The sequence below is a fragment of the Hyperolius riggenbachi genome, chromosome 12 (genome assembly GCF_040937935.1).
Source record: "Hyperolius riggenbachi isolate aHypRig1 chromosome 12, aHypRig1.pri, whole genome shotgun sequence".
Classification (NCBI taxonomy): domain Eukaryota; kingdom Metazoa; phylum Chordata; class Amphibia; order Anura; family Hyperoliidae; genus Hyperolius; species Hyperolius riggenbachi.
Window position 1 is genome coordinate 30,862,068 of NC_090657.1, and position 24,941 is coordinate 30,887,008.

Below are 24,941 nucleotides of genomic sequence, written 5' to 3' on the forward strand. Positions count from 1 at the left end.
TATCCATTCCCTCCTCTTCACCTCTCTGCTTTATTACTCCACCTATTCCACCACCACCTATCCCCAAACCGGGGGGACTACAAGTACCAGCCAGCTTGGAGACCACACTTGGAAGTACCAAGGCGGAGTTATCCTGCGATCAAAAGGAGACAGCAGGCGATCGGCAACACTGTATCCAGAGCCTATGTCCCTGGCCTACAAAGGAACTAAAGCGCTAACACTGACCAATCCATATGGGCGAGTCAGCAACTTATAGAGGTAAGAATATTCCACGGAGAGGCTTGTCGTCTATATTGTTTTGAAATTGGGTGCGCTCTTGCCCTTTTGTCTTGTCCCTACCCCATCCCTGTCTACACAGATATTATTTGCCAAATGAGGGGCGGGGCAGAGCAGCAAAATGAAGGGGAGCCCATTCAAACCAGTTATTGCTACTCAGAGGGTTGGACAGAATTTGATGGGGGGGGGGGGGGGGGGGCTTGGTGACAGCTGGCCTAGGGTGCTTGGAAGTACAAATCCGGCCCTGAGTAGCCAGAATACTTCCTTATTCCCTCCCTTTCCCTTTTAATTCCATAGTATAGGTATCCAGCTTGCCTCCACACTGCAACAGCCATCAATTTCAATGACATCTCCAGTCTTCTCCAGCGTAGAAGCCCTGTCTCTATCAGCCACCATGGTCAGGCACTTGCCCAATCTCCCTGCTAGCAAATGCTGCACCAGTTTAGTCTCCTGCCCACACGTCCCTTGCTCCGGTGGTGCCCTAGGCCATGGCCGAAAAAGTGTTGGCACCTCTGCCTATGAGAATAGGCACTGTCTGTTCTCACTAGGCTAGTCGGCAAATGTGCGTCTCCCATTTCGATTGCTGCTGTGACGTGATAATCATGTGACAATCATGTGTCCGGCTGCCCATTGCGGCCGCTTGGTCCCTCGTACACAGCCCGGTGGCCAGCATGGATTAGCATGGGGATCTCCATTTGTCTGCAAAAGACAAAAGGGAAACCTCAGCAACAGGGAGAATTCTCATTAGTTCATGTTGGACCAGGGGCATAACAATAAGGGATGCAACCCCTGCAACCTGCGGGTGGGGGGCCTCTAGAGCCCACTCAGGGCTGTTTTTGGGGCAGACGTTGGGGTCGCAGCATGGGGGAGAGCATTGGACATCGGCGGGGAGGGGGGATGTCCCCCCTCACCTCAGGCTCTCCTCTCAGCGCTCACCCCCAGTATCTATCAGCGGCAACAGGCAGCGGGTAGGAACACATACCTTCCTGTGTTCCACCACCGGAGGTTCCTCTAAGTGTCTGATGCTACTTCCTGTTTAAACAGAAAGTAGCTTAAAGCACTTATCGATCGGAGACCTCCACGGTGGATGGAGGTATGTGTCCTGCCCGCCCGCCTGCTGCTGCTGCTGATAGATGCTAGAGAAAAGAGAGCTGAGGGGAGAGCCCGAGGTGATAGCCCCCCTCCCTGCCGATGTCCAATACTCTCCCCTCATGCTGCAACCCCTACGGCCCTCCCCAAAATGGTCCTGGGTGGGCCCAGGGGGTCCCAATCCAATTTTTTTTCAGGGGGGCCGGGTGATTTCTAGTTACGGCCCTATGTTGGACCAATGAAAATTCTTCCTGTTGCTAGGGAGAATTGGCCTGCTGCAGCCTATGGAGAGCAACATGCTTCTGCTGGCTTCCGGGCTGTTTATAAGGGACTGGACGGCGGTGGGACAGGTGAGTAGCGATGCAGAAGTGATCGACGTAGGAGCGGACAGGTGGACACAGAATGGATGGGATTAATTGTTGCAAGCAGATGTAAAATGGACGGAATGCATCCCCCTCGCGGATGGGCTTACATTTTCTGTTCTGTATCAAGTGTGAACTGGCCCTTAACCAGTTTTTTTACATGACATTGATTTGTTTAATAATTGTACTACCACAAATTACTTTTTTTTTGGAATCCCAATTGTTTATAGTTATACATTTTTAAATCACATTTTACTGGGAAATGAATAACCTTATGTTTTCTCATAGGCATCCGGAAATAAGAAATAAGAAATATTAACACATAATAGGCTTGATTCATTAAAGGTTTTTTTTTTTTTTTTTGTAAAACAAAAGCTAAAACTTACCTGGGGCTTCTACCGGCCCCCTGCAGCTGTCATGTGCCCGCACCGTCCTCCTTCAATCCTCCGTTCCCCTGTCGCTGGTCACCGTGTAATTATTTAATCTAACTAGACCAATACTACTGCGCCTGTGTGGCCGCGCATCCTAGCTCCCGCTTTGCGGGAGCTTAGTGCGCAGGCACAGTACAAGAAAACTTTGTACTGCATCTGCGCAAGAAGCTCCTGTAGAGTAGACACTAGCAAGAGCGAGGACGCGCGGCCGCAGACGCAGTTGTATTCATCTAGTTAGACAAAAAATTACATGGTGACCAGCGGCAGGGAATGAAGGATCGTAGAGGATGGCGCGGGCACATGACAGCTGCAGGGGGCCGGTAGAAGCACCAGGTTAGTGTCAGTTTTTGTTTTAAAGAAAATCCCACAGAACCCCTTTAAGCTGGACTGTTAAAGCAGCTCAGCTTAATGTGAAGGAGCAGCCACTATGAATGCCTTACATAGCAGTGCACGTTGCTATGTAAGGAGCGTGCCTTCCTTAGTTACATGCATTGCTTACATAGCAACGCGCATAACTTTAAATGTGGAGCGTTCCTGTGAAGTATTGTGACCGGGATACTTCACTAGCGGCTGCTACTATGTTCATTAACATAGTTGCTATATGTAGCAACTGTTAACATAGTAGCAGCCGCTAGTGAAGTATCGTGGTGGCGATACTTCAAAGAGACCACCCGCATTTAAAGTTATGCGTGTTGCTATGTAAGCAACACGTCTAACTAAGGAAGCACTGCTATGTAAGCTTAATGAATCAAGCCCAATGTTATCCGCTCCTGCACCATGGACGCACCAGGTTTAATATATATTTTTTATATTTACCTGCTTTTGCCCTCTAAACCTAGGAGCATCTTATAGTCCGGAGCATCTTATATGCCAACAAATACGGTCTAACCAAGTTTGTAGTTAAAATCATGCTTTAAATGCTTGGATGAACACAATGGAAGAAGATAAACAATAAGTTCTGTTATCAGTTTTTTACTTCTGTTTTGTAGTGGAAAGTCTGACATAAAAGTGGGATTATGGTCATAAATATTTTAGCATCAGCCTAACTTTTTAGGTTTTCATGGACTTCTCTTCCAGAATCAGAACATCATTGTCATCTTCTGCATCTCTTGCATGTTTTTTTTTTTATTCGTCTTTTCCACTAGGTTCTCACCCACTTGGTCTTCTTGGGCTCTCTTTTGTCCACTGTCATCTCTAAAAGGTTGTTACAAGTCATCCCTGTCATCATGGACTTCTCTACCAGTGACAGGTAAATGTGAAATATTACGCTGCAGGACCAGGGATGTCAGCATAAAGTTGATGGCCAACACTCTAGCTGCTCCTCAGTGTCTGGCTGTGAGGGAGACTTATGAAAGTGAAAAGGGAAAGGAGGCGCAGGCCATAGTGTAACAATGTTTTATTAGGTAAAAACCAAGAGCAATAAATTACACTTACTAGATAGTAGAACAAAGTGAGTCTGTAGCTGGGCAAGTCCTTGTTCCATCCAGGACAGACCTGCTCCTGGCCACAGAGGTCTCCCAGGCTGCACCCCCTGAGGACATCTTGAGAAGGCTGTTGCCCAGCTACAGGCTCACTTTGTTCTACTACCTAGTAAATGTAATTTATTGCGCTTGTTTTTACCTAATAAAACGTTGTTACACTATGGAGCGCTCCAACTTTCCCATTCCACTTCGCTACCAGTTCTGGTCATATAGTCACTGTTGTCATCTGTGTCTTGCCTCCTAACTTCTTCCCTCATCTTCAAAGTCTTCCCTCTTGGGTTCTTTCTTGTCATATGCACGGTCTTCCCTAGCAGGTTCTTTAATTATATCTTTATTGTCTTCCCATGCAGACTCTTTTGTGTCATCTTCACTGTCTTCTCTAGCAGGTTCTTTCATGTCATCTTCACTGTCATCAGCACTCGAGAACTTCAGTGGATTTCTGTAACTAAGAGGGAACATTTGTGTCGACCCCCGTATTCTGGAAAGACCTGGTGGTGATACAGAGTTATTTGGGTTCCTGAATACATCCTTGTCTTGACGGTCTCTCCCAGTTTTGTTCACATAGTATCTGTTGTCTTTTGTATTGTTCTTTCCAGCTTCTTTTATGTCTTCATCAATGTCTTCCCTGCCAGGTTCTTTCATGTCATTATCACTGTCTCCCCTGCCAGGTTCTTTCATGTCATCATCACTGTCTCCCCTCCCAGTTTCTTTCAGGTCATCATCACTGTCTCCCCTCCCAGTTTCTTTCATGTCATCATCTGGTCTCTCTGATGACTTTTTCATGGAATATTTTGTTCTGTAAAGGTGGCTGATGGCTTGTGAAAACTTCTCTTTCATCCAGGGTATTCCAGAAAAACTTAACTGTGATGTATTGTCTCTGAGGTTGCCCAAAAATTTGCTGGTCAGATTTTGTTGAGGGGAAAGCAGGTTGGACTGGTTAGAAAACTTTGTCTTAGAAATATCTTTATGTGCACTGTCTTGCTGAATATTCTTTTCTAGATTCTCACCGTCTACTCCAACTTCTCTATGGTCTTCTTGGTGTCTTTCTGTTGATGTTGCTACATGATCATGGTCTGAAGATCCTTCATGAGGAGCCTCTCCTCCTCCATCCAATTTTCTCATCTTATCTTCAGTGGGCAGCTGTATTCCATTAACACTGTCACCTGCATTATTGGAAGGTAGGTCTGTATTTTCAGACATGGCTTTGGAACACGTGTTGGTCTCCTCACTAGGCAGTTTACCTTTATCTTCCAATCTCTCACTGAGAGTTATCGACTCCTGAAAGGATTTTTTTTCTAATCTTAAGATGCTTAATGTATATTCTGGAATGCTATTGTTCTGGTAGTCATGGTCATCTTTTATGTCTATTTTGTCGCCGTCCTGAGGTCTGTTCATGTATCCATTTGGCTTTGTGTCATCATCGCTTTCTTCTTTCTTTTCACTATGGCAAACTTTTGCTTCCTGCTTGTTCTCTGGTGGTGGCTTGTATTTTCGGGGCTTCGCCACGGGTTCCCAGATGAACTTCTCTTGAGGTGTGAAGTTCTCCCAGGCAAAGTGAACCAGCTCTTTGCGCTCGTTCTTGTCCCTCACAGTAAATATGAAGTAATCCAGGGCACTTCTTCTTACATTGTGTAATATTTTATGACAAAGGGTCTCCTCCAAGAAGAACCTCACCAGTGGTGCTTGGAAGCGTTCATACCCCAGTTCCCCCAAACACTTCAGGATACGAGTGATGCGCAGGTTGTTGTGGCTGTGGCTGCAGATGGAGAAGAAAAGCAGGTTAGGATTATGATGAATAATGATGCATGAATCTCAAACACCATACTGTTATGAAATATCACCAATCAGTCTCTAGGAAGTATAGTATAGGTTTATTCACTGTACAGGAGACAATACAATGTGTCTGCTGAGGAAGGCGTGGAACAGTAGTTATATACTCCACCAGGGGCATAACTATAAATCACTGGGGCCCCCTGCGCAACTTTGGATGGGGACCCAATCCCCCTCCCCGCCCCCCACTTTCTGAACAGATAACCTGAACAGAAAACAGAACAGAAAACTGACAGACGAGTGTGCTCCCAGCCTCAGCTTATTACACTCATTCTGTCCATCTCTGATGAAGCAGAACTGGCTCTGCAGACTCCACCAGCAGCACTATAGTACACAGCATGTGGGGAGGGGTAGAGAGCCTCGGGGTAGTGCAGCGCTGTACACAAGAGCCTGCTACACATTGAATAGGGACTGTCTACAAATCTTTGTCTACAAAACTTTGTATGATTCCTGATCAGAGGCTGAGCAGATGCAGTCAATTGTGCAGTGAACAGAAAGCTTTTTTCTATCCATCTCCTTAGTTGTCAGTCTCTCAGGACAGGGAAAATAAACTTCTCCCCCCCCATGGGGCCCCTAAGGCTTCTGGGCCCCCTGCGGATGCATCCCCTGCAGGGTCTATTGTTACGCCCATATGTAACTCCACATTACATAATACAATTAATCCCCCTAGTTTGACCCCGATGAAGTCCTAACAAATATCTAAACTAACTATTGGACTTGCACAAATTAATACATGAATGCATATGAGTAGATGAGGTCAGGTAGTTGATAATTATCATTAGAGATGGCCCGAATGCTTCGCCGGCGAGCACTATTCATCGAAGATCGGGTATTCATGCTCACCGCGAGTGGTGAACACATAGCGCTATTCAACCTGCCCCCATACATCATCATTGGGATAAACTTTGACCCCTTAGGCCGGGTTTCCACTGCTGCAAATCCAGGCCGATTCCCCGCCCACGAATTCGGATGGATTTCAGCAGCCTATAGAAGTCTATGAGAGCCATCCGAATTTGTGGCCGAGGAAAAATCTGAGGCCCTGCAGCATAATTTTGTGCATAGCTGTCCGAATCCCATAGCCGCGCATAGCACGGCTAGAGGGATTCGGCTGCGAGAGGCAACATCTGTGCCGGCATCGCGTCTCGCAAGACGCATGCTGCCGCACAAATGGAAACCTAGCCTAACATCACAGTCAGCAGGCACATGGCATCCAATCAGCCTGCACTCCCTCATGGACCCCCCTTCCCGCCCCCTATAAAAATGCTGCAGTGCCCCACCGTGTTCTAGTCTGTCTTCGGCTGGAATAGTGAGAGGAAGGGACAGAGCTTGCTGGAGATAGGGAAAGCGTTAGCTAGGCCTGTTTATTTTGATCCTCGCTGACATACTTGCTGTTAAAGCACCCCAAACAGTCCTTCTGAGGGCTACTTCATCCTTCTGCTTTTTGTGTGTGTGTGCGTCACTCCACAGCCCACAGGCACCCACCATTGTGCCCACTGTCCAGTGCCCACTATAATTGTGTGTCACAATAGACACAAGCACAATAATGCTCCAGGGCATCTGTTATTATCACTGTATTGTGTTTGAACTTGCATATTCTCAGTGTCTGTCTGATAGTACACAGACAGTGCCCACTGGCACTAACCAACACCTGTGCCCATTTCTATTGATATTGAATTGTATGTCACATTTCACACAAGCACATTTTTACCACTACTGCTCCAGGGCATCTATTATTAACACTGTATTGTGTTTGAACTGTTGCGTATCTTGGTGTGTGACACTACAGAGCCCACTGATAACCAGAGCTGTGTACTCTACTGCTATTGTTTTTGCCACATTCAGTTGCAGGAATAGTAGCACCTCCACTGCATTACTTTTCACTTGTTGCAGGCACAGTATCCCAATAAAAAAAAATGACAGGCAGAGGCAGGCCACCTCACAAGTGTCCTCAAGGTCATGCTGCTGTGATCTCCTGCGGCCCTGGAAGAATACACAGTGTTCAGAGAGCACATACTCTCAACCCCCAAAATTCTGAGGAAGTAGTTGACTGGCTTACACAGCGCATCACATCTTCTACAGCTTCCATCTCCACAGCTGTTCCACTTGATATGTCAGAGGAGTTATTCACACATCCGTTTTATGCATTTAGTGATGCACAACTTTTATTTTCAGAAGATGAGGGCCATAAGGATGTCACACCACGTGATATGTCTCAGTCAGGCATCAGTACACACGTGGTCGTAAGGTGCAGAGATGGGGGGACAAAGAGGAGTAGGAGGAGACGAGTTCTTAAAACTAGCAGGGGGAGCTTGTTGCAAGGAGCTAGTAGCACTGTCAGACAGCATGTATCGGTACCTGGGGTCAGCCACCCAACACGCCTTTCAACACCTGCTGTTGCCACCACCCGAATGCCGACATTCCAAAGCTCACCAGTGTGGATTTTTTTTTTTGTGTGCCTCTGATAGCAGCAATGCCACCTGCAACCTCTGCCAAAAGAAACTGAGTCATGGGAAGCCCAACACCCACCTAGGGACAACTGTTTTGCAAAGGCACCTGATCGCAAAACACAAACACCAATGGGATGCACACATGAATAAAAGCAGCACACAAACGCAAAGCCATTCCTCCTCGTTCTGGTCCAGCATCTTCAGCCACATCAACCTCTGCTGTCCTTGCCCCCTCTCAACCACCCCTCAGCTACGTGGCATCAGATAAACTGTCAATCTGCACAAAAACAAAGAACATTAAGCAATACATAACTATTGTTCTCAACACATCCTACGCTTTTTTGTGGGGTTAAATTATGAGAAATTCCAGACTTATTCTTGGGAACCTACCAAAATCAACACATATTAAATTAACAATAATACATCAAAGATAACCCAGCCCCCCACCTTCCTCTTGAAGATCAGAACTTAGCGGGATATTTGAATAACAAAAATATAGCATTGTTTTAATGTGTCCTGAATGGGTTCAAATCAGCAATTTGTGGTCAAGTTACCTTTCTGAAGTCAAACCAGGCCATTCACAAAACAAGAAAAAGGGGGTTTTAAAACCCCTTGCTGCTGTATCATTATGTATACTCCAGCTGATCAGCACAGAATGATCAAAAATAGCTGAAAGTGCAGCTTTGATACTACTACTACGTGGCATAACTGAGATTAGCAATAACTTTGATTCAACATCAGAACATGGTTAGTGAAAAAATTTAAAGAAGCTCTGGTGACTTATCACTCACCAGCTAAATAATATGTACATAACACTAATTTATTTAAAAAAAAAATACTCAGTGTACTTTGTAATTACAAGAAGTTTTGAATCAGTATGATACCATTTATTGGCTAACTTAGAGATGGATAAACAGTGAGCTTTCGACTTATAAAAAGCCTTCGTCGGACTGGTTCCTGACCAAAACTGAAAAACACAGCTTATATACACTGACATACAGAGGAGAAACATTATTTGCAAACATAAATGTAATTAGATGCCTTAACTGTTACTGAGGAGGCTTTCCCAGGCATCCTATCTAAATTGATAAGATCAATAGAATTCTCAACATGACATAAAGCAGACTCTGGTGATGGGGAGACATCGTAAATTCCTAATTCCAATTGTAACTGGCCTGGTTACATGCGCCATTAATTCTAAGCTTAAAATAATTGTGGCATTTAAAGCCAGCACCTGAAAGCAAATAAAATGAATAGTGACAGTGAATTCCATCTTACACAGCATATGGCACAAAAATGAATGAAAAGATAGAAAAATTAAAATTAAAAGAATTGTGGCATTTAAAACCCATCATACCAGCACAAGAAGTTAGAGTCCTTGTTTAAACCATCTTCTACAGTTTTGAACCAATGTATAAACTTAGTTTCTTGTGTTAGTCTCATGTTTCCCGATTTGAAGCCACCCATTAATACAGTGACGCGAAAATCGCTTAAACTGTGACCAGGTAAACAAAAGTGTGTTGGTATTGGGAGATCAGTATATTTTGTAATATCCTTTTTCCTGCTGTTAGTAGTGGATCTGTGGTGTGTCATGCGATCACGCAGTGGTTGACTTGTTTCTCCCACATAAATTCCTTTGGGGCATTTTGCACACATGATCACGTATACCACATTAGATGAGTCGCAGGAAAAGGTGCCTTGTACTTTGTACACCTTTTCCTGCGACTCATCTAATGTGGTATACGTGATCATGTGTGCAAAATGCCCCAAAGGAATTTATGTGGGAGAAACAAGTCAACCACTGCGTGATCGCATGACACACCACAGATCCACTATTAACAGCAGGAAAAAGAATATTACAAAATATACTGATCTCCCAATACCAACACACTTTTGTTTACCTGGTCACAGTTTAAGCGATTTTCGCGTCACTGTATTAATGGGTGGCTTCAAATCGGGAAACATGAGACTAACACAAGAAACTAAGTTTATACATTGGTTCAAAACTGTAGAAGATGGTTTAAACAAGGACTCTAACTTCTTGTGCTGGTATGATGGGTTTTAAATGCCACAATTCTTTTAATTTTAATTTTTCTATCTTTTCATTCATTTTTGTGCCATATGCTGTGTAAGATGGAATTCACTGTCACTATTCATTTTATTTGCTTTCAGGTGCTAGCTTTAAATGCCACAATTCTTTTAAGCTTAGAATTAATGGTGCATGTAACCAGGCCAGTTACAATTGGAATTAGGAATTTACGATGTCTCCCCATCACCAGAGTCTGCTTTATGTCATGTTGAGGATTCTATTGATCTTATCAATTTAGATAGGATGCCTGGGAAAGCCTCCTCAGTAACAGTTAAGGCATCTAATTACATTTATGTTTGCAAAGAATGTTTCTCCTCTGTATGTCAGTGTATATAAGCTGTGTTTTTCAGTTTTGGTCAGGAACCAGTCCGACGAAGGCTTTTTATAAGTAGAAAGCTCACTGTTTATCCATCTCTAAGTTAGCCAATAAATGGTATCATCCTGATTCAAAACTTCTTGCTTTTACTCATGGCTAACACGGTACAACACTTTACTACTGTCACGGAACAGCCGTGAGAAACTAGAACGCAATCGGTTTATTGCGCCGATCGCCCTGGATGGTAGTCAGGCCAGCGATTTAGCGATTGACATTCCGGGTTTTTTTAAATAGGAAGTTTTTTTTTCCCTGTTAGCAGCTGGCAGGAAGACTGGCCCTGTGACTGCTGATTAAGCCAGAGGTGTAAACTCAAAGTTTGTCTAAGCTGATCTCACATTCAGATGTTAATTGAAGGAGCCAACAGGGCCTTTCAAAAAAAGGAGATCCCAAGAAGCAGACACAGCTGGACTCCAGTCAGGCTGACTCCAGCCTTAGCAGGAAGAAATGAATGTACTATATAATCTTTTGCCCATTTACAGAATACAATAAATAGGGTGGTTATGAGAGCGGTATCATTGGATCCGTAGGGTCATGCTGGATCTCTTGATACCAGTCGAGAGGGGCCCGGGGCCCCTACAACCCATGTATGAATCTACCCAGGACCCTGATTTGCTGCACTAGCCATGTCGGATATCATATTAATCTGTATTTTCCTCCAAGTATGAAGCTGTTACCCCCTGTACAGGACTCCAGGGATCGGTACTGGATGGGCGATATATATCATCAGCTTTTCATGTGTGTTTTTTTTAGACAGCCCCAATGCTGGGAAATAGGGATCCAGGGTTTTGTTGGTAACCAGCAGGTTGCCAAAATCTTTTATTTCTTTTCCCAGGGCCTGGATCCTGGAATAGATGGAAGGTTGGGTGGGTCCATCTATTCCTCCCAGCAAGGGGGGCTGGACAATGAAGGTTGGTGGGAGAGGTTATTAATGCACAGGTCTCACACTGGGCGTTGGCTTTTTCCTGAGTCAGTTTGTGAGCTGTGAGGATATGTGAGCTAAGGCTGGAGTCTGTGCTGTACTGCTCAGAGACCTGTGGATTACAAAGACCTCTTCAGACTGGTAAAGAGTACCCATGCAAGGGTGCTGGACTGTATTGTGTATGTTGTACTGAAGAGAATCTATTTTATTGCCTTACTGCTGAAGATAAACTGCTGTTTTGTTTGCTGGCAGGAAGCCAGTTTTGGTTTGACAAGCAATAAATAGACTGTGTTTTTGAAACTTTACGGCTGCCTCCCTGTGGTTGCATTGACCCCCAAAACCCCCGCATATCACAAGTGGTGAAGGATGCGGGCAAGCCGTTAAAGAGAGGGGAAAATTTTTTTTTTTTCTTTTTGAAAAACTGACATTTAAAGGGCCAGTATCATACTTGCAATGGAGGAGTTAGTGCGACAGCTGGCCTTAGCTACAGTGCAGTTGCAGCAAAGCATGGCAGTACAGCAGCAAGCAACGGAGGCACAGTTGTCAGCGCTCCGAGAGACTACTGAAGCGCAAGCAACTGCCTTGCGGAAATCCACAGAGGCTCAGTCCAAGATGCTGGCCGAGGCAGTGCAGCAGCTATCTCAGGGGCGGAGTCAACCTGTTGTTGCCCCTAGTAACCAGACCTCTATCCGGGCTAGTCATTGCCTGCAAAAGCTTGCACCCTCTGATGATGTTGAGGCATTCCTAACATACTTTTGAGAGAACTGCAGAGCGGGAGCAGTGGCCTAAAGAGCAGTGGGCAGGCATCATAGCGCCTTTTCTAACTGGGGACTCACAGAAAGCCTACTTTGACCTACCACCAGAAAAGGCTAAGGAGTATGATGCCCTCAAGATAGAGATCTTAGCCCGCCTGGGCGTAACCACAGCGGTCAGAGCACAGCGTGTACACAGCTGGAGGTATATTCCGGATATGCCACCTCGATCCCAAATGCATGATTTAATCCAGCTAGTGAAAAAGTGGCTACAGCCGGAGACCCTGACCGGACCCCAGATGGTGGAGCGCATTGTCATGGACCGATACCTGAGGTCCCTTCCTGGTGCATTGCAGCGGTGGGTCAGCCACGGGGATCCCCAGTCTGCAGATCAGCTGGTCGACATGGTGGAAAGATTCACTGTTGTGGAGGAGTTGCTGGGACCTACCAGACACCGGGACTCTCCTGCTACACGGAGGACAAAGCCATCCACCGTATATAAGGAAGGACCTCCACAGAATCCTGATCTGGGCATGCGGCCTGGAAGCCGTGAGGATCCTCAGGCATTTGTTTTACCCAGGAAAGCTGGCCCTGTGCAGTGTTGGAAGTGCCAGGCCTGGGGACATACTAGGGCTCAGTGCCCCTTGCAGGAAGTGCCAATGCAGTGTGATGCTGCTCGCCGTGTTTCTTTCTTTGCAAAGTTAGCTTGCACTGCATGTCCTGTGTATGAAGGGCAGTTTGAGTGTGCTGCATTAATTAATGACTTGCCTGTAAATGCCTTACTAGATTCGGGGAGCATGGTAACTCTGGTACATGCCCGACTAGTGAGGAAAACTGAACCAGCAGGAAAGACCCTCCGGGTCATTTGCATACACGGTGACACTAGGGCATACCCCCTGGTGTCAATCTCTGTCTCCACTGCTTGTGGACGTGTGACTCATGAAGTAGGGGTGGTGCCTTCCCTAATGTATGATTTGATAATAGGGCGTGACTTTCCTTTGTTTCAGGAACTCTGGGGAATGTCCAAAAATGTCTTAAATGATGTGGGTTGTTGTGATGATGTAAACGACACTTCTCTGGTTCCTAGGCTAGACCGGCAGGAACTGTCAACCTCGAATGACGTAAGTGAGGTTGGTCAAGAGGTTGTGTTATCCTCTGAGGATGAGGAAATTTCCCCATTACAGGTGATGATTGGGGAGGAGGAGGAGGAAGCCTTCCCCAATCTCATATGTCCAGGTCTAGATGTATCTAGAGGGGCCTTTGGCACAGCTCAAATGCGGGATCCCACTTTAGTTCACGCCCGTGAACAGGTTTCTGTAGTGAATGGGGTACCACAGGAGCCTGGAGCTGAGCAGAGGTACCCCCACTTCTCTATGGATTCTGACTTGTTATATCGTGTCACTCAGGGGCGCTCAGAGGTGGTGCAAATGGCCCACAATGAGGTATTAGGGGGACACCTAGGGGCAGAAAAGACAGAGGCAAGAATTGCTGACAGATTCTACTGGCCAGGGTTAAAGTCTGATGTTAAGAGGTATTGTGCTTCCTGCCCTACATGCCAATTAACTGCTCCGGTGTCTCACTTCCGTAACCCCTTAGTGCCACTTCCCATAATTGAGGTGCCCTTTGAGCGCATTGCGATGGACCTGGTAGGCCCCCTAGTTAAATCAGCTAGAGGTCATCAGTATATCCTAGTGGTTTTGGATTATGCCACTAGGTACCCAGAAGCAGTACCCCTGAGGAATACAGCTTCTAAAACTATTGCCCGGGAGTTATTTCATATGTTCAGCAGGACTGGGTTCCCCAAAGAAATCCTTACTGATCAGGGCACCCCTTTCATGTCTAGGTTGATGGCAGACCTCTGCAAGCTTTTCCAAATCAAACAGCTGCGGACGTCTGTCTATCACCCACAGACAGACGGATTGGTGGAGAGATTTAATAAAACCCTTAAGTCCATGTTAAAGAGGGTGGCGCAAGTGGATGGTAAGGATTGGGACTGTTTGCTACCGGCCCTGTTATTTTCTATACGAGAGGTTCCTCAAGCATCCACTGGGTTTTCACCATTCGAGTTGCTGTACGGACGAAGACCCCGTGGATTGCTTGACATAGTAAAGGAGACTTGGGAGAATGAGATCACTCCACATAAGACTGTTGTGGAACATGTCTCCTTAATGCGTGACAGGATTGATAAAGTGATGCCCTTGGTCAGGGAGCATCTCCAGAGTGCTCAGGAGGCACAAAGGAGGGTATATAATAGGTCAGCCAGAGTTCGTCAGTTTCAAGTGGGAGACCGGGTGGCCGTCTTAATACCCACTGTGGAGAGCAAGTTCCTGGCCAAGTGGCAAGGGCCATTTGAGGTGGTAGAAAAAGTACCGTATTTTTCGGACTATAAGACGCACCGAACTATAAGACGCACCTAGGTTTGTAGGGCAAAATCCAGGGAAAAAAAAAATGCTAAACCTGGTGCATCTACAGTGCAGGGGTGTCTTGTAGACCCTTTCCCCCCAATTATTATGTCCACCTGTGTCCTCTGCCCATAGCCCCTGTGACCTCTGTCCTTACCATGTCCTCTGTCCCCCTGTGTCACTTGTCTGCGCCACCTGTGTCTGCTGACCATACCCCCTATGACATTTGTTCATACTGTGTCCTCTATCTGTCCCCCTGTGTCACCTGTCCATCCCCTTGTGTCACCTGTCTACACCCCTTGTTTCTGCTGTCCATACCCCTGTCCTCTGTCCATCCTGTGTCCTCTGTTCCCTGACAATGTGCATCCATGTGTCCCCCAGAAGGAAGTGCAGGTTGCAGACTAGAGTGCACTCACTTACTCAATCCCAGCTCTGAGTGCTGCATCTGCCTATTTCACCTTCCCTGCAGGCAAGTGATGATCACAGGCTTTCCCCGCTGATGGTATCAGCCGACATGCTGCATAGGTGGCTCTGGCACGAGCCTGGTCTTTTTCTGTGTCCGCCTCATCGATATGATCTTCACCACTGCTGGTGGCTGACATCGAGTGGGGCATCTGTGCACCGTCTCTCTAGTGGTTTCATCCCGCTGTATGTCCGCATATCATCCGCGGGCCCCCTTCGCCGCAGATCCACGAACGGGAACATGGCGTCCACCCTCTTCTATCTCCTAGACCATTATCCCATCAGGCGGGGGGCGCTGTCCCTGACCGCCAATCACAGCCATTCTCTGCCTCCTCTCCTCTCCTGATTGGCCGCGATGGTCCCGCCGGCGGGACCATCGCGGCCAATCAGGAGAGGAGAGGAGGCAGAGAATGGCTGTGATTGGCGGTCAGGGACAGCGCCCCCCGCCTGATTGGATAATGGTCTAGGAGATAGAAGAGGGTGGACGCCATGTTCCCGTTCGTGGATCTGCGGCGAGGGGGGCCCGCGGATGATATGCGGACATACAGCGGGATGAAACCACTAGAGAGACGGTGCACAGATGCCCCGCTCGATGTCAGCCACCAGCAGTGGTGAAGATCATATGGATGAGGCGGACACAGAAAAAGACCAGGCTCGTGCCAGAGCCACCTATGCAGCATGTCGGCTGATACCATCAGCGGGGACAAAGCCTGTGATCATCACTTGCCTGCAGGGAAGGTGAAATAGGCAGATGCAACACTCAGAGCCGGGATTGAGTGAGTGCACTCTAGTCTGCAACCTGCACTTCCTTCTGGGGGGACACATGGATGCACATTCGGACTATAAGACGCACCCACTTTTTCCCCCCACTTTTGGGGGAGAAAAAGTGCGTCTTATAGTCCGAAAAATACGGTAGGTGAAGTAAACTATCGGGTGCACCAACCAGGGAAACTGAAGCCATACCAAATGTACCATGTGAACTTGTTGAAGCCTTGGAGAGATTGGGAACCAGAGCCTGCCCTGGCAAGTACAAGCTCTGAGCCCAAAGTTGGGCTGGAACACATAAAAGTGTCAGCAACGTTGTCCACTCCTCAGGTTCAACAGGTTAAAGAGTTCTTACAGAGAAATAGGGGAGTTTTCTCAGAATTGCCAGGTATTACTCATGTCATTGAACATGACATCATTACTGAGCCAGGTGTGAAGGTATGTGTCAAGCCCTACCGCATCCCAGAAGCCCGCAGGAAGGCTGTCTCGGATGAGATAAAAAAGATGCTGGAATTGGACATCATTGAGGAATCGCAGAGTGAGTGGTCAAGTCCAATTGTATTGGTCCCAAAGCCAAATGGAACTCTGCGATTTTGCAATGATTTCCGAAAACTGAATGAGGTTTCAAAGTTTGATGCCTACCCCATGCCCCGGGTAGATGAACTGATAGAGAAGCTAGGTCCAGCCCGGTTCATTACCACTCTAGATTTAACAAAGGGGTATTGGCAAGTACCCCTAACCCCAGGAGCTAGGGAGAAAACCGCGTTTTCCACCCCGGATGGCCTTTTTCAGTATAAGAGGATGCCTTTTGGTTTGCATACCGCCCCAGCCACCTTTCAAAGGGCTATGGATAAATTACTTCGCCCCCATCAGAAGTACACTTCCGTCTATCTTGATGACATAGTCATTTTCAGCACAGATTGGGACTCTCACCTGCCCAGAGTACAGGCAGTCTTAGACTCCCTTAGGTCAGGGGGTTTCACTGTAAACCCCGAGAAGTGTGCCATCGGGATGGAGGAAGCTAAGTACTTGGGGTACACTGTTGGTAGGGGTTTGGTGAAGCCTCAGCTTAACAAAATTGAGGCCATACAGAGTTGGCCCCGCCCACTTACAAAGAGACAGGTAAGGGCGTTTTTAGGCCTTGTCGGGTATTACCGGCGGTTCGTACCCAACTTTGCCACTCTGGCTGCCCCTTTGACTGATTTGACAAAAGGTCGCAAATCAGTCATGGTGAAATGGAATGAAGGTGCAGAATACTCCTTCCAGAAATTAAAGTCTGCGTTATGTCAGCACCCAGTACTTGTAGCACCAGATTTTTCCCGGGAATTTGTTGTCCAGACGGACGCATCTGATGTAGGACTGGGTGCAGTCCTGTCACAGGAAATCAATGGGGAAGAACATCCCGTTGTTTTCCTTAGTCGAAAGTTGACAGCAGCGGAGAGAAATTACGCAGTCGTGGAGCGGGAATGTTTAGCCATAAAATGGGCTCTTGACTCCCTGAGGTATTTTCTGCTAGGCAGAAAATTTCGCCTCGTCTCTGATCATGCCCCTCTGACATGGATGAAAAAAAATAAACACACCAATGCCAGGGTGACCAGATGGTTCCTTGCTCTCCAGGAGTTCAGCTTCATGGTAGAACATAGACCCGGGAGACTGCATCAAAACGCTGATGCCCTCTCCCGTGTACACTGTATGGTTTCCCAAGGTGCCTGCACTTCCTCCGGGTTGAGGCAAATGGGGGGGATATGTACAGGACTCCAGGGATCGGTACTGGATGGGCGATATATATCACCAGCTTTTCATGTGTGTTTTTTTTAGACAGCCCCAATGCTGGGAAATAGGGATCAAGGGTTTTGTTGGTAACCAGCAGGTTGCCAAAATCTTTTATTTCTTTTCCCAGGGCCTGGATCCTGGAATAGATGGAAGGTTGGGTGGGTCCATCTATTCCTCCCAGCAAGGGGGGCTGGACAATGAAGGTTGGTGGGAGAGGTTATTAATGCACAGGTCTCACACTGGGCGTTGGCTTTTTCCTGAGTCAGTTTGTGAGCTGTGAGGATATGTGAGCTAAGGCTGGAGTCTGTGCTGTACTGCTCAGAGACCTGTGGATTACAAAGACCTCTTCAGACTGGTAAAGAGTACCCATGCAAGGGTGCTGGACTGTATTGTGTATGTTGTACTGAAGAGAATCTATTTTATTGCCTTACTGCTGAAGATAAACTGCTGTTTTGTTTGCTGGCAAGAAGCCAATGTTTTGTTTGCTGGCAGGAAGCCAGTTTTGGTTTGACAAGCAATAAATAGACTGTGTTTTTGAAACTTTACGGCTGCCTCCCTGTGGTTGCATTGACCCCCAAAACCCCCGCATATCACACCCCCTAAATGTAACGTGTATGGTTCAGGAGTTACAGCAATTCATGAGTTTAGCTCTAAAATCTCTCAGAGGGAATGAACTGTCATTTGCTGGTAGCTCAGAGGGGGCCGGCATTGCCACACCCCCAAACCAGCTTCATCAAAAGCACAGAGCCAGCAGGCGGGCTTGAGTCCTCCACCCTGAAAACATCTTGAACTCATCGGTGCCAGCTTGAGGATATGCTGGCATCCACCTGGTCTGAGCTCTGAACTTTGATTGAAACCAAGAACTTTACAAGTTTTCCCACTAAAGGACATCTTTCCCGGAACTAAGTATTTTTCTCCCTTCTTTTATTTTTTATACTGGCTATTACTGTTTTAATAATTGTTGATTTTAATAATTGTCTGTATATATTAATTATTTATATTGCTGTGAATAAAAGACTTCCTCCAAGTCATTCACTGTTCCGCTACCCTGCTTATCAGCACACACAGAACTGATCCCGGGTCTCTGAAGATACGCTACTGTTTGTTTGTTGTTGGCTAGACAGAATACCGTGTGTTTAACCGTTTTATTCGCAGGACTAGTCAGTCAGTAAATCGGGTCCACTGGCCCATACCAGTGGTGGTGGCAGATACCGTGGAATCGTGTGTACGTTGTAATTACCCGTGTCTCACAGGCTCCCTTCTGAGTTGTCTGCGGCTAATTCTTAACGGTTCCTGCGCATTGACTGTGACCAGAGTTCGCACGATCCGTGCGCTGGCACCGTTTAGAAGGCTAAGTGCGGTCAGCCACTAGGGCTCTTGTGACAGTGTTAGGCAGCGGTTGGGAGCTGTGTTGTGCTGAAAGTATCTAAGATAGCGCTAGCGCTATCAAGAAACGAACTAATTCGTTGGTGTAGCTGGAAGGCAATATATTTTTTATATATACAGAGAGACTGTGTAGCCAGTACCCCTCCCCAAAAGTTTTATTTTATTTGGCGTGGAAATGTCCGGGAACTACAAGAAAATGTGCCTGGCGGACCTGCAAAATCTTTGCCAAGAGAGAGGCATTGATGTCGGCCGCAAGAAACAAGGGGACCTGGTAACGGAATTGTTTCAATGGGATACCCAGCAACTGCGGGAGCCGGGAGTGTCCGCTGAAGTGGATACCAGCCCATCTGACAATCGAGGGGAACCAGAGACTGAGACTCCTGACTGTACAGAGGTTGTGCATCCTGAGGGCCCTGCATCAACAGTTACGCAGGAGAATGTCAGTGTGGACCCCAATCCCAGAGTTTCTGAAAGTACTCGCCCGGAACTGGCCAGTACTGGACTGTCCGTTTGTACTGATCCGATAATGCAGCAGGCATTACGACAGCTGATGGAGACGGACCTGGACAAGTACCTGCAGTACATGCGTGAGGAGCGCCAATCTGCTGCTGCTGCAGAACGCCACGCAGAGAGGGATGCCGCTGAGCGAGAACGGGAGCGCCAATGACAGCATGAGCTAAACATGGCAAAAGTGCAACAGGCCAGCCGGAGTTCACCGCCCAGCCTCCCTGCTGAAGGAGCTGCACCACCCGTAAGTGCAAAATTTAAATTTGCTAATATTGAGAAAGACACAGACATTGACTTGTTTTTGCGGTCTTTTGAAAAAGCGTGCCGTCAGTATCGTCTGTCCCAAGACCAGTGGGCCAGACATCTGACACCTTTGCTGCGCTACAAAGCGCTTGATGCCTTCGCAGAATTGCCTGCGGAGAAGGATAATGATTATGCTGCTATAAAAGACGCTATCATTACTAAGTACCAGCTGACGCCAGAAGCCTATCGGAAAAAGTTCAGGGCCTGGCAGAAAAAGTCTTCTGATTCGTACCGAGATGTGGTCAGCAGCTTGCTCACCACACTCCGCCAGTGGACTCTAGGCCTCACCAAAGGGTCTTATGATGTCCTGGAGGACTTGATAGTCCTGGAACAATTTCTGAACATTTGCCCTGCTGATGTACGCCAGTTTGTGCTAGAACGCAGGCCGGCTTCAGCAACTGTCGCTGCAGACCTTGCTGAGACTTTTGCAACTACCCGGGTGGCTGATACACGCAGAACTGTCCCATCCAGCTGGAGAGGAGGTCAGCCCAATACCTCGGCAGACTCCCCTGCCCCTGTGAGCCGTCAGCCACAGAGGCCACCCAGCACAGCTTCTGCACACAGGTCTGCAGCCTCTGGAGAGGTCACCTGTCACTACTGCCACAAGACGGGACACATGAAGTTCACCTGTCCGGAGCGGAGGCAGACCACCCCAGCACCTGGACCACCCGCACCTCGCCCGCGGCAGACACCAACCGCCAGTGTACCCCAACCAGGAGCCGCATCCAACCTGATGTTTGCCAAGGGTGCAGGGAACTACCCCATCACAAGCAATCACCAGCTGGTTACTGTGAATGACCAGCTTGTCACGGTTTCCGTGACACCGGAGCAGATGTCTCTCTGGTGCGTGCACACCTTGTCCCCGCAGAGGCCATCATTCCTGACCAGTACCTCACCCTCACTGGAGTGGGGGGCACTCTTTCTCACATTCCCCAAGCTCGGGTGTCCATCGACTGGGGGGTGGGGGTCCACGAGAAGGTTGTTGGGATCCTGGACCAACTGCCGGTCCCTGTTTTGCTGGGGACCGACTTGGGCACGCTGGTGTCGTACTATGAACCTGCACCAAGCCCTGTGGAATGCCAGGACAGAGACGGACTCTCTGCCCACACCCAGGTACTTTGCACCCAGGGGCAAGAACAGGGGGGAGGTGGGTTGAACGTGCCCAGTTCACGGGTACCTGTGTTTGATGTACAAACTGTCTGTGATGAAAATGTTCCTGTTACTGTTATTAATGCTTGTGACAATGATGTAGGTAATGCCAATATGTGCCATTCTGAAGGGATACCTGTGCTAGCGGTAACACGCAGCCATACTGCTCAGAACCTGAGCTCAGAACAGGTGGAGGAGGTTCCGGCCTCCTCCCCCTCCTCTGACCACAGGGATGGTACCCTTCAGCCCCTAACCTCATACGCCACGGGCCAGCTGGCTGAGAGTGAGAGTGCTGCATTTGTGCAAGCACTCCAGACTGACCCTAACCTCGAGGCCCTCAGAAAACAGGCTTCTGAGCCCCTCACAGACGAGGCTACGTTCAAGGTATACTGGGAAGGTGGGAAGTTGTACAATGAGCCTGTACACCCCACCGAAGGTGAAATGGGGATGGGTACCAAGTTGCTTGTGGTACCTAGTGCCTTCCGGGGGCATGTGCTGAAGTCCGCACATGACATTCCCCTGGCCGGGCACTTGGGGATCCACAGGACACTTGATCGTATCCGGGGACATTTCTACTGGCCTCAAATGCGGATAGATGTGACGAACTACTGCCGCTCATGTACCATTTGCCAAAAGGTAAAAAGGGCTGGGAATCCCCGCAAAGCTTCCTTGTGTCCAATGCCAATACTAGGTGAGCCCTTTCACAGAGTGGCAGTCGACATAATTGGACCGTTGCCCACTCCCAGCAGCAGTGGCAAAAGGTACATCCTGACGGTGGTGGATTACGCCACCCGCTATCCTGAGGCCATGGCACTTTCCTCCCTGAGGGCGGACAAGGTAGCCGACGCGCTACTTAACATTTTATCCCGAGTCGGGTTCCCTGCGGAGATGCTCTCTGATCAGGGAACCCAGTTTATGTCCGGACTCATGGAGGCCCTGTGCAAAAAGATACAGATGACGCACATTGTCTCCAGTCCCTACCACCCGCAGACCAATGGACTGTGTGAAAGGTTCAACGGGTCGCTGAAGCAAATGCTGACCACGTTTGTTGAGTCGCAAGGTGGGGACTGGGAACGATACCTGCCTTATCTGTTGTTTGCATACAGGGAGGTGCCGCAGGAATCTACCGGGTTCTCCCCGTTCGAGCTCCTGTATGGTAGGAATGTCCGAGGACCCCTACAATTGATGCGGGAGACGTGGGAGGGCAAGGGGGACCCCACAGATGTCTCTGTAGTTGATTACGTTCTCAGGTTCAGGGACAAGATGGAGTCCCTCACAGAAATGGTAACGGAAAACATGGCCCAGGCTCAGGCCAAACAAAAACTCTGGTATGACCGCAATGCTGGAGAGAGGTCATTTGAAGTAGGGGACAAAGTGTATGCCCTTCTTCCAGTGAGGCAGAACAAGCTGCAAACGGCCTGGGAGGGACCCTACACTATAGTGCAACGGTTAAACCCTCTGACATACCTAGTGAACATGGGAGGCAGGAAACAGAAAAGCTTTCATGTCAACATGCTGAAGGCCCACCATGACAGGACCAAGTATGTGCTGCCAGTGTGCAGTCGGTTAGAGCAGGGAGAGGCAGACACCCTGTTAGACCTGCTGGCTGACATACGAGATGTGGACAGCGACCTAAGCGTCAACCCACAACTCTCCTCGTCCCAGCAAGAGTAGTTGCAGGAGGTGCTGGGTCCGTACCAGCACACCTTCTCCGGTGTCCCGGGGCGGACCAGACTGGCAGTGCATAGGGTAGATACGGGCACCCATCCCCCCATCAGGCAATCCGCTTACCGCGTCTCCCCTGAGGTGCAAGCGGACATGCAGACAGAGGTGAGGGAGATGCTGGAGCTAGGGGTGGTTCAAAAGTCCTGTAGTGCCTGGGCAGCCCCTGTTGTCCTGGTCCCCAAGAAGGACCAGACAACTTGGTTCTGCGTGGACTACAGGAAGTTGAACGCCATCACCACTACAGACGCCTACCCCATGCCTCGCATCGATGAGTTGTTGGATACGCTGGCGTCCGCCAGGTACCTATCAATCATGGATCTGAGCCGGGGGTACTGGCAGATACCACTTGCACCTGACGTGAGGCAGAAGTCGGCCTTCATCACCCCTTTTGGCCTCTTCGAGTTCACGATGATGCCCTTTGGGATGAAGAACGCTCCTGCCACGTTTCAGCGGGCCGTAAACGACCTGCTGGAGGGACTGCAAGGGTTCGCTGTAGCGTACTTGGATGACATTGCGGTGTTCAGCCCCACCTGGGAGGAACACCTCAAACACCTGTCCCAGGTACTAGAGAGGCTGGCCGCAGCCAATCTGACAGTTAAGCCGAGTAAGTGTCAGATTGGTATGACCGAGGTGCAGTACTTAGGTCACCGGGTGGGGGGTAACACCCTGAAACCTGACACGGGAAAGGTTGACGCCATCCTGGCATGGCCTCGGCCTATCACGAAAAAGCAGGTCCAGGCGTTCCTGGGCACCGCTGGCTACTATAGGAAATTTGTTCCAGCCTATAGTACCCTGGCAAAGCCCCTGACCGATGCCACTAGTAAGAAACACCCCAGGGTTGTTAGCTGGACCCCCGCTTGCGAGAACGCCTTCCAAGCGTTGAAGCAGGCACTTGCGAGTGCCCCTGTGCTGCAAACCCCGGATTTCAGTCGTCGGTTTGTTGTGCAAACCGATGCCTCTGACTACGGTCTCGGCGCAGTCCTCAGCCAGGTGGATGGAAAGGGAGATGAACACCCTATTCTCTACCTGAGCCGGAAGCTCCTGCCCCGAGAGGTAGCCTACTCCACCACTGAAAAGGAGTGCCTAGCGATCGTGTGGGCCCTACAGAAACTACAATCGTATCTGTACGGCCGCTCTTTCACGATCATTACCGACCATAACCCCCTCAGTTGGCTAAACCGTACTGCTGGGACCAATGGCAAGCTCCTACGGTGGAGCCTGTCATTGCAACAGTACGACTTTACGATCCAACACAAAGCGGGCAGCCGACACCAAAACGCTGATGGGCTGTCCCGGTGTCAGGGGGAACTAGGCCCAACAGCGCCAATGGCTGCTACGACGGATGTCTTGCTGACAACCCTCTACACAGCGTCAGGAAGGGGAGGTGTCACGGAACAGCCGTGAGAAACTAGAACGCAATCGGTTTATTGCGCCGATCGCCCTGGATGGTAGTCAGGCCAGCGATTTAGCGATTGACATTCCGGGTTTTTTTAAATAGGAAGTTTTTTTTTCCCCTGTTAGCAGCTGGCAGGAAGACTGGCCCTGTGACTGCTGATTAAGCCAGAGGTGTAAACTCAAAGTTTGTCTAAGCTGATCTCACATTCAGATGTTAATTGAAGGAGCCAACAGGGCCTTTCAAAAAAAGGAGATCCCAAGAAGCAGACACAGCTGGACTCCAGTCAGGCTGACTCCAGCCTTAGCAGGAAGAAATGAATGTACTATATAATCTTTTGCCCATTTACAGAATACAATAAATAGGGTGGTTATGAGAGCGGTATCATTGGATCCGTAGGGTCATGCTGGATCTCTTGATACCAGTCGAGAGGGGCCCGGGGCCCCTACAACCCATGTATGAATCTACCCAGGACCCTGATCTGCTGCACTAGCCATGTCGGATATCATATTAATCTGTATTTTCCTCCAAGTATGAAGCTGTTACCCCCCTAAATGTAACGTGTATGGTTCAGGAGTTACAGCAATTCATGAGTTTAGCTCTAAAATCTCTCAGAGGGAATGAACTGTCATTTGCTGGTAGCTCAGAGGGGGCCGGCATTGCCACACCCCCAAACCAGCTTCATCAAAAGCACAGAGCCAGCAGGCGGGCTTGAGTCCTCCACCCTGAAAACATCTTGAACTCATCGGTGCCAGCTTGAGGATATGCTGGCATCCACCTGGTCTGAACTCTGAACTTTGATTGAAACCAAGAACTTTACAAGTTTTCCCACTAAAGGACATCTTTCCAGGAACTAAGTATTTTTCTCCCTTCTTTTATTTTTTATACTGGCTATTACTGTTTTAATAATTGTTGATTTTAATAATTGTCTGTATATATTAATTATTTATATTGCTGTGAATAAAAGACTTCCTCCAAGTCATTCACTGTTCCGCTACCCTGCTTATCAGCACACACAGAACTG

The 24,941-nt window shown here is 48.3% G+C and overlaps 1 protein-coding gene across 1 annotated transcript in view; it reads right to left on the reverse strand.

Annotated features, from left to right (window-relative positions):
- Positions 1 to 3,782: 3,782 nt before the first annotated feature.
- LOC137540909 (opioid growth factor receptor-like protein 1) overlaps positions 3,783 to 24,941 on the reverse strand; it is a 161,129-nt gene continuing 139,970 nt past the window's right edge. The window contains exon 9 of the mRNA XM_068262091.1: positions 3,783 to 5,395. Within this exon, the coding sequence (XP_068118192.1) occupies positions 3,880 to 5,395 (1,516 nt within the window). The 3' untranslated portion in view covers positions 3,783 to 3,879. The remainder of the gene's footprint in view (positions 5,396 to 24,941) is intronic.